Below are 10,899 nucleotides of genomic sequence, written 5' to 3'. Positions count from 1 at the left end.
GGGTTTGAACCGCCAGCCTTCTGGTTAGCAGTCAAGTGCCTTAGGCACTGTGCTACCAGAGCTCTTTCTAAAGACTGTAGTTGGGGTTAAATCCATCCAGCCCTGAGGTGGGACTTCTGAGTAAAGATGTTTCACTTCAGAGAGGGGGATTTGAATTGGCTTTCTGGCTCTACTGCTAGCAGGCCATGTAGGCTGGGGCCAGTCATATTCTACTCTGGACTCAGTATGACAAAGGTTTAAAGCCAGTGATCTGAAGAGGCCTTCCAGGCTCAAACAGTGCTGGGTTTAGGAAGCTCCCAAAAGGGGGTCTTAGCTGGGCAGGGGAAAGTTCTGGGGCTGAATATACAATACAACCCTCTAATATCAAGAAAATGCAAACGTCAGTAAAATCAGTTAGTTGCTCTGGAGTCAGTTTTGACTCATGGCAACCTATGTATGTCAAGTATGTCTGTGCTCCATAGAATTTTCAATGGCTGTGATTTTTTTTTTTTTTCCAGAAACAAATACCAGGCCTTTCTTCCTTGGCACCTCCAGGTGGATCCCAACCTCTAACCTTTCCATTAGCAGCCAAGCATGTGAATTGCAGCATCCAAAGACTCCTCTACAAACTCACCAAGTCTTAAATCTACCTCCTCACTGGAAAAAGCACAGAGACAGGAATCATAAGATAAAGACATCAGCTTTGCAAGTGCTAATGATGAGTTATATGCCCAGGTTCTCTGAGGCTCAGTGTCCCTTAGCTGTAAAATGAAGCTAATCATCCTTTCTCTCTACACAAGTGGTCAGAGAAGCTTTCATTTAATAGCTGATATGCATATACCCTAGTCAGAACTGATTCGGTGGCAGTGGGCTTTTTTTTTTGTTTTTGTTTTTTTAATTCACATACCCCCAAAAAGGGAGCTCTGGTGGCATGGTGCCTAAGACATTTGCCTGCTATTCGTCAGAAGGAAGGTTGGGTAATCTACTTCCATAGTGATACCATCTCAGAAACCCAAGGAGGGGTTGCTGTGAGTCAGACCAGACTCCACAGCAATGAGTTTGGTTTTTGGTTTTACCCTGAAAAGATAAAAGAACTAAACTAAAAATATATGCACAAGAGACATGTGGGAGGGGATGAGGCCAATTTTCACAAAACACAAGTAAGGGTAAAAACAAGAGATGCAAATTTGTAGCAGATAATAAAGTAACAAAAAAGGAGTTATTGCAGTTGCCCTTAAGTCAGCTCTGATTCATGGCAACCTTATGGAAAACAGAACAAAACATTGCCCTGTGCTCACCATCTTCATGACCTCAGGTATGTTTGATCCACTGTTGTGGCTATTGTGTTATTCTACCACTTTAGGGTTTCCCTCACCTGCGCTGACCCTCTGCTTTACCAAACATGATGCCTTTTTCCAGCAATTGGTCTTTACTAATGACATGGGAGCTCTGGTAGCTTAGTGCCTAAGGCACTTGACTGCTAACCAGAAGTCAGGCGGTTCAAACCCACCAGCCACTCCTCGGAAGGAAGATGAGGCAATCTACTTCCGTAGTGATACTGCCTCGGCAACCCAAGGAGGGGTCACTATGAGTCAGGTCCAACTCGATAGCACATAACAACAACAACAACAATGACAGTTCCAAAGTAAGTGAGCCGAAGTCTCACCATCCTCACTTCTAAGGAACATTCTGGTTGTGTTTCTTGTAAACTATCTGTCAGTTTATCATACTGAGGTGGCTTGTGTGCTATAGTGCCGGAAGCCATTTCATATAACATCAGAGTCCCTTGGTGGATAGGTTTCAGCAGATTTTCCAGACTAAGAAACCAGGAAGAAAGGCCTGGTAATCTATTTCTAAAAATTGTTGTTGTTGTTGTTGTTACGTGCCATTGAGTCTGCCCCAACTCATAGCGACCCCTCCTTGGGTTTCCGAGTCAGTATCACTATGGAAGTAGATTGCGCCATCTTCCGTGGAGTGGCTGGTGGGTTTGAACCACCAGGCTTCTGATAAGCAGTCAAGTGTCTTAGGCACTAAAAATTAGCCAATGAAAATTCTATGGATCACAACAGAAAAGGGGAGTAGGAAGGAAAAGCTACCTTAGTGGCCAATAAACAAGCCAAGAAAAGCTGGCTGGCGGCAGAAAAGGGAATTTGCCAGCTTTTCCCTTCCAAGTTAACTTCACAGCATCAATGTTCTTGGAAATGCCAGTGGTCTGCATGGCACTGGCCAATAAGCATCCTGCCCTATAGACTACACTCCAGATACAGCAGAGGAGCACCACAACGGCATCCGTGTGACCTTGGCAGATGAATAATAGTACAGTGTCCATACACAGAGAACAATTCTACCTATTCTGCCCAGATTTGGAAGGGCAGGGCTAATAATATGTACTGAGCATGTCCTGTGGCCCAGGGACTGTGCAAAGCTATTAGTGTTATTAACTGATTTACTGCTCATAAAAAACTTATGAGATAGGGGCTATGATTAGCCCAGGCCTAAGTGGTACAAACAGTTAACACTTTCAGCTATCAACCAAAAGGTTGGAGGTTCAAGTCCACTCAGAGACACCTCAAAAGGAAAGATCTACTTGCAAAAAATTAGCCATTGATAACCCAATGGAGCAGTTCTACTTTGACACACAAGGTCACCATGAGACATAACCTACTCAATGGCAACTGATTTAAGGGTAGTTACAGGGACACAGATTATAAATCAAGAGCCTTTTAAATAATCAAAACAAAAGTGGTGCCAAAATAGATACAAAGAAGAAACAGGGTGAAGGGCATAAGAATATAGTATAAGGGGAAGGTTGTGGTCACTGCTTGGTCACAGCCAGCTACCCAGAGGGACTGAGTAGTTGAACCTGGGGCTTGGGACCATAGTTGCAGGGGACATCAAGCTCAATTGGCATAACATACTATACAAAACATTGTTCCACCTCCAACTTTGGCAAGTAGCGACTGGGATCTTAAAAGCTAGCAAGCTGCCATCTAGATGCAATGATGGGTCTCTCCTCATCCAGAGCAAAGAAGAATGAAGAAAACCAAAATTCATGGAAACAATTAGTCCTAGCAACTGGTACACCATCTGATCTGCAGCCTATACGACTATGAGACCAGAAGAACTAGATGGTGCCCAGCTACTACTGTCATCCACTTGAAAGGGGATCTATGTAGGAGATCCTAGATAGAGAGGTAGAACAATATGGAACAAAACTCAAAATCATTTGGAGAAAAAAAAAAGAGGGGGTGGGGACAAGGTTTGCTGGTCCGATAGAGCCTGATGGAACCACTGAGACTATGGCCCCTAGCTGCCATTCAGGTCTGGAATTGAACCCACACCTGTAGTTTCCAGCCAATCAAAACACAGGCATATGAGTTGAACATTTACCTCAGGTAGATACACTCCCTGGAGAAAACAATCATGGGAGAAAGAAGGGCTGTTTATGCACAGGGAGACAGTTCAGTGGGCAGAAGTCCATGGTGGGATGGACACAGGGAAGAGGTAACTATGTGGAGGAAGTGGGAGGGGAGCTGTTGCATGTGGTAAACTGTGGTCAATGTCATGAGACAATGTGTATGTGAACTGCTGTATGGAAAGTGAATTTGCTCTGTAAATCTTCACCCAAATCACAATTAAAAAAGAATAATAATAATATAGTATAAAGGTAATATTCCACAGTAGTCAGGAAAGGTGCAGTGCAATGAATCCCTTTTAGATGGCCTTTTCTAGCCATGGTCTTATAACTCTCATAAAATGACTGGGTGGGACTATGCAAATAAGGTTCATGGAACAGTTTCAGGGAAATGGTCACTTCTGCTATCCTGCTAGGCTTAAAGGGACCAATACCACAGAGGTTGGGGGTGGGACCTTACTACTAGCTAGCAAGAAGAGACAGGAGCACAGTGCATCTTTTGAGCCTGGAGTCCCTGCACTGAGAACCTCCTAGACCCAGGAGACAGAGATGTAACACTGGAGATGGTGAGAAATGGCAGCAAGCATGGTAGAGTCAGCAGTAGACAAATGGTGGCAGCAGAAATAAGAAACCTGCAGGAGACAGCATAGTGGGTTCCTTCCACAGACACAGTGGGGTTGCCAACCCAAAAAGCAAGAAGAGCTGAGCATGCCTTCAGGCAGGAGGCTCGCTGGCAAAGTGGGGTGCTTCCTTGGAGTTACTGACAGAGTTAAAGAGCTATAACACTTGCCTGAGCAGGGACCAAGGCCAAAAGCAGGGACTAAGGCTGAGAGTGAGGGCCCAGGCCAAGAGCGAGGGCCCAGGGGCAGAGGCCTGCCTGTAGGCATAGCCAAGAAAAACTGTCCTGATAGAAAAACTGTATCCTGAGTTGTTTCTGTTACTTCTAAATTGATCCTGATCCTGAATTATAACCTGTTACTTCCCTAATAAACCTATTAATCATGAGCATGGTCTGTGAGTTCTGTGTGGCCACTGCAACACATTATCTAACGCAAAGACAAGTAGAGAGTGCTGTGGGAGGGACGGCTGGTGTCAAAATTGGTGAAAAGTCTGGAAAGTGAAGGTATATCTGACCTTTACCCCACAGAAATTGGCCTTGGACTTTGGGCTGCTACTGATCATGATTCTCCTCCCCGCTTGTGAAGATGGAGGATCTCTGATACCATACCATTTTCACAAAAGAAATGATCAATAAATAGTCCTGCAATTAATATATAAAAAGCCTTTATGATATAAGAAAATAAATAAATATACACCTCAAAATAACCAATGGATATGAATGTACTGTTACTCCCCCAAAGTAAATAAAAAGGCACATGAAACTTAGGAGATGACAATTAACAGAATAGGGATTTAAAAAAAAAAAAAAAAAAATGTCATGAGAGAAGCCTTTAACAAATGTGTGGGAAAAGGCAAATTTGTTGCTGCTTAGAGGATAAAGCAATGTGAACATTGGGAGGCATTTCAGTAACATGTACCAAAAGACCTACAATGTCTCTATCTAGATCATCTGAAAAGTGTACAAAGATGAGCTATAAAAATAATTTCTGTGTAGGTGTTTACAATAGTAATAAATAAATAAATAAACAGGAGACTGGTTATATAAATTATGACAAATCCACAACTGAATATTTGCTGCCCTTAAAAACTGTGATGCAGTGAATTACTTAGTATGGCCCTTCCAGCCATGGTCTTTGTGACTCCCACCAGATGGCTATGTGGAACTACACAAATGTGAGGTATGTGTGGCCCACCAAGGGGAATGGATAGCTTGCTAATAATGTAAATAAGATACATGGCTCCTTTGTGGAGATGGGACTGTGTAAATAAGGTACATAGAAATTTAACGTGGGGATGGTTTTGTCATTTTGCTAGGCTTCAAATCAGCCCTCTCAGAGGCAGAAAGGGGGATCTCACTACCATCAAGACAGAGAAAAGTTAAGTGTGGAGTGCATCCTTGGAGCCAAGATCTCTGCACTAGACCTCCTTGGCAGAGAAACGGGCAGAGAGATTGTGGCAGCAGAACTGAGAGACGGGCACAAGACAGAGCAGTGAGCTTGCTGGCCCTCAGAGCCAGAAAGCTGAGTGCCTTTGGGCAGGAGGCTTGATGGTGGGGTGGGATGTACCTAGGTGTGCCTATCAGCAGAGCTAAAGGAGATTTAAAATACTTGTCTGAGCTGGCCAGAGGCCAGGACAACAGACCCAGGGCCAAAGAGAGACTGCCTTTGGGCATAGCCAAGGGGAGACTGTCCTGATCAACATACAGTATCCTGAGCATTCCTGAACCTGAATTGTAACCTGTTACTTCCCTAGTAAATCCCATAGTTTTGAGTACTGTTTGTGAATTCTGTTTGGCTCTTGCAATAAATTATCGAACCTAGCAAAGAAGTAGAGAGTGTCGTGGGAGGGACAAGTGGTGTCAGAATTGGTAAAAAGGTTAGAGGGTGGCAGCATGTCTGACTTCCACCTCACGGGAATCAGCTTTGGCCTGTTGATATTGATACTACTCTCTCCCCCTCACGAAGTTAGAGGAAGTCAGAGGATGCTGCCCCCAAGTCCTTTGTGCAAAAACAATTAGGTACCTCCGGTAGTTCAACGGTTAAGCATTCATCTGCTACCACCAAAAGGTCAGTGGTTCAAATCTACCAGTCACTCTACTGGAGAATAGAACTGGCAACCTGTTCCAGTAAAGACTACAGCCTAGGAAACCCTATGGGGCAGTTCTACTCTGTCCTATAAGGTCACTATGAGTCAGAATCAAGTCAATGACACATAACAATACCAGATATCATGGGAAGAAATATGAAAACTATAGTATGACATTTAAAAAAAAAAGTTTAATAGCACATGTCATATAATTTCATTAGTATATATGCACATGTTTACATATGCATAAAAAATTTTGCTGGGCTATTCAAACAGCTAACAGAGAGTATCTCTTAAGGAGTTAAAATACAGGAGGATATTTGCAATGAGGACTGCTTATTTTCATATATACGCAGTCCCCAGATTATGAACGAGTTCCATTCCTAAATCTGTCTTTAAATTGAATTTGTACATTAAATTGAAACACTTTGGTAGGTTCATATCTAATGTCAGTTAGTCAAATGCTTGTCTTAGTATGTAGTATATAGTGTGCCTTTCTATGTACAAAAAACATCAAAGAAACACTTCCAGATACACTAAAACATCTTTAAAATAATAATACAGTAAAAATAACGTTTTGATGTACGTCACAAAGTAGCATCCATTTGTTAATATGAACCATCGTATGTACCTCAAATTTTTAATATGATAGGCTTTAAAGGAGTTAGTTTGTAATCACAGTTGTATGTAATTTGGGTGTTCATAACCCAGGGACTTCCCATATATCCATTAAAGTTAAATGCGTATGGAAGTTCCAAAGAATATACAGTAAAACCTACAAAAGCCAGAACCTGTGTAAGGTGGAAACCTGTCAAAGAAGGAAAACTCAAAACTAAAATGAAGTAGCATTCTTAATAGAGAGTGACAGAAAAATAGTATACTGCACCCCATCAAAGGCAAGAAACTTGCAAGACCCAGAAAAACAAGGCAGTCCTGTTAAAGTCTGACCCTCACAGGTTTCACGGTACTACAAAATTTTATAACTTTCTTGTGCATAGAAAGGAACACTAGATACTGCATACTAAGACAAATATTTGACTAACTGACATTAGAAGGTGCTAACCTTCTGGTTAGCAGCCAAATATCTTAACCACTATACCACCAGAGCTCCTAGAGATGTCCAACAACAGTGAGAGCTGTGCTGTCACATCCCTGAGACTGGAGGATGGATGACCTGTTGGGTGTGATGTTTCAGCCTTTCATGCCTTCATCAGGAGGTTGTTAGGATGACATAAGAAATTCCTTTCAATCCCATGACCCTAAGATTCTATTAATCTGAGTAAAAGTCTATGAATCTATGCACGCTTTGCTGCTGTAGGATTCCAGGATTCTAAGATTCTTCACAGTTCCTAGAGTATACTCTCCTCAGGGCTTCCAACAGCTGGTCCATGGCACCTTCCCTCCAGCACCTTCCCCTGCCCCACAGATGCCCAGCTCACCTTCTGAGGAAACTCAAGGGGGACACTGGTCTTGACCTCGGCACTGACAGTCACGTTCCCAGGAACAGGAATAGGGTCAGGTTCCAGTGTCAGGCTTCTGATCACAGCAGGGTCCTTCTCATCACAGTTATCCCAGGAAAACATGCCCAACTGGGATAGCCAGGGACAATCAGGCAGCAAGGAAAGAAGAAAAGAGAAAAGTTAACAAAACCTGCTTACAGGTCAGAAGAATCAAAAGAAAGTCTACTGAGGGTGCAGCATTAGGCAGTGTGCTTTCCCTTTCTGGGCCTCAATTACCACAGCAGTAAACCAGAGATAACATTTATCCTACCCATTTTATAGGCAGGACAAAAGTAAAGGATTCAAAAGATAACTTCCCAAAAGCAAGCTGTAAACTATAAAGCACAGTATTACAGGGGTCTGAGTCAAACAAAACAGGAGACTAACCTTATCCATATTTGGTTCCTTTTCTGATCTCCTACCTCACTGTCCCCTATGCCTCTCAAACCTGCCAGTCTTGGCATCCCATTAGAAAGTAAGTTCCTAGAGGATTCAACTTTGTAGCTCATGCACAAGATACTGTTCTCATCATACTCTATGCCCAATCCAGAGCCAGGAATAATAGGAAACAGAACAGCTTCCCAGCACCCCCACTTCCCCTCCCCCCACTGAAGGATGGGCAGTTAACCCTGGGAGGGAATAGTACACTCATAAAATGATACCCAGTGGGGCATGTGATGAACAATTCCCAATGAATGAACTTCCCCACTCCTGGGCTTTCCTAATCCCAAGGCCATTGCTCACACCATGCCCCTGCCTGAATCATCCTACATAACTCTTGCTGCTGGCACCAGAGAATTGCTTGTGATTAACAAGCCAGGCCTTAGGCAAGATAAGAAACCATGTTTCAAAAGCCCCACAAGCTTGACCAGTTGTAAAATGCTAAATAAACCTCCTGAGTACCTCATCAGGTGCAGAGCAGGCGCAGTAGCAGTAAAATTCAACAAAGTGACCTTCCACCAAAGGCAGTCAAGAACAGGAGTCCCTAACTGGGATTTGAACGAGGGTCCAAAGACATCACTCATGCACAACAACCCAGAGTAAGTCATGTCAAGCATCTTAGCAGTCTTCATGACAGGTTCCACCTTCGTTCTTAACAGCCTTTGCAGTGGAATCTATCTTCCGTATTTCTTGCACATGCATCTGATCTTCATAATCCCATCTCTTTCCCAGAGATCCCCACCTATTTCTTGAATAAAGATGATGCCTTTTTTTCCTCCTAAAACCCTTCATAAACCTTAGGAAATCCTTTGTTCAGGGAGAGACTGGAGGCTAGCATACACCGGAGATACTCTCTGTCTCTCCCTCGCAAGCCCCTCCCCTCTCCATTCTCTTTAATAAACTTTGGTTCATCTGGGCATTCTGCCTCTCCAGTTCAATTCTTCGTCAGTAGAAGACAAGGACCCTTGCTCAGGGTCCCAGAACCCCTGGTAACAAATGAGATTCCTTGTATACCTATAACTTCCCCTGTACTTGAACTTCTTGAGTTTCTGCTCCTTGTAATGAAACCTGCTGTGACTAAGGCAAGGGAAGGGTCTGATTCATCCTTGCATTCTCCACAGCCCCTTACTCAGGGTAGGTCATTCCACATTCATCCCATAAATATTTATGAAGCAATGATTACAGGCCCTGGGTTAAGCACTGCACTGTGCTAATAGTGGTAAACAATTAGACATGGATCCTGCCCTCCCTTGTGGAGCTTACAGTCTACTGTAAAAAATGTTATCCATGACAACTTGTGAGTGCTAAAGGAAATGAACAGAAGGTGATGTTGACAGTAACAAAGGGTGGTGAGGAAGTGATAGGTAAGCTGGACTTCTGCAGGATGATGAGCAAGCCATGTGACTTGCAGAGAGAAAGAATGCTCCAGGCAGAGGTAGTATGTGCAAAGGCCCTGAGATAGCTAGGAGGGAGCTTAGCTGCTGTGAGTAGTACAAGAAAGCCAGTGGGCTACATGTCATAGATGAGGGACCCTGAGGTTAGAGGGATGAGCAGGGCCATTTAATGCAGGACCACAGAGATCATAGTCCAGAGAGTGAGTTTACTATATATGCAATAGAACCTCCTTGAACTAAAGTGCCCTGCTCTAATGTATGGTTGAGAACAGATCAGAGAGGAATAAGATTAGAAGTGAGTGACCAGTTAGGAGGCCACTGTCAAATGAAAGAATGCCTGGAATTAAGTGTTGGGCTGGAGAGTGGGAGGACTAACCATTTTCTGGGGCTCCTTTCACAGATTCTATGCAGCCAATTTCACATTGAGCATTGGTTCTGGGCTAAAGGAGCATACAGAAAGCACTGTTGAAGCTGAAGAATCAACTCCTCTCTCCTAAGCACACCCCACTCCAGACACACAAACACAAACACGCACACACACTCCACACACACACACTTGCTATGCCCTAAAGTAGGCATTTGTTGTTGTTGTTCTTGTTATGTGCCGTCAAGTCGGCCCCTCCTTGGGTTTCCGAGGCAGTATCACTACGGAAGTAGATTGCCCCATCCTCCTAACGAGGAGTGGCTGGTGGGTTTGAACCACCAGCCTTCTGGTTAGCAGTAAGTGCTTTAGGCATTATGCTACCAGAGCTCCTAAAGTAGGCATAGCAAGATGGTTTCTCAACAGGAGTGTCAGCTAGAGGCTGTGGCAATGAATTCTGTGACCAAGCTCATAAGAGAAGGTGTGATAGATTAGCAATGCCCACCAAGGTATTTGCTATCTCCAGCCTAAGCCAACACCCTGTGTAGAAAGAGGCAACATATGACAGCTCAGAGAGGGATTTAAGGTACAAATCACAAACCTGGGGTAAAGTCATAGTTCAACCATTCTTACTGGCTGAGGCCAAGGGTTAGTTAACCCCTCTTGATTGTCAGTTTCATCTATGAAATGGGCATAATTATACCTTCCTCACAGGGCTAGCGTGAGCGTCAAACATTCATAAACAGAAAGCACATGGCACAACTCTCAAGGTCATGAGAAAGTAAGGAAAGGCCAAGACCAGAGGAAACCAGGGAGACGTGACAACTAAATGCAATGTGGTACCCTGGATCAAATCCTGGAACAGAAAGAAGACATTAATGCAAACATTGGTGAACTCCAAATAAAGTATGGAGTTTAGTTAATAGTAATGTACCAAAGTTGGTTTCTTAGTTTTGACAAAGAATGATGATAACATATGATGCTAACATGAAAAGAAACTTGTTGTTGTTTGCTGTCGAGTCGGCCCCGACTCATAGCGACCCCTCCTTGGGTTTCCGAGGCAGTATCACTACGGAAGTAGGATTGCCCAACCTTCCTTCCGAG

At 43.6% G+C, this 10,899-nt stretch overlaps 1 protein-coding gene across 1 annotated transcript in view; it reads right to left on the bottom strand.

Annotated features, from left to right (window-relative positions):
• Positions 1-10,899, bottom strand: part of GM2A (GM2 ganglioside activator) — a 49,127-nt gene that overhangs the window by 34,946 nt on the left and 3,282 nt on the right. The window contains exon 2 of the mRNA XM_007943636.1: positions 7,540-7,689. Within this exon, the coding sequence (XP_007941827.1) occupies positions 7,540-7,689 (150 nt within the window). The remainder of the gene's footprint in view (positions 1-7,539; positions 7,690-10,899) is intronic.

This window comes from Orycteropus afer, unplaced genomic scaffold, assembly GCF_000298275.1.
Source record: "Orycteropus afer afer isolate SDZICR_OR568_19922 unplaced genomic scaffold, OryAfe1.0 scaffold00110, whole genome shotgun sequence".
Classification (NCBI taxonomy): Eukaryota; Metazoa; Chordata; class Mammalia; order Tubulidentata; family Orycteropodidae; genus Orycteropus; species Orycteropus afer.
This window is presented reverse-complemented; position numbering and strand designations above follow the sequence as displayed.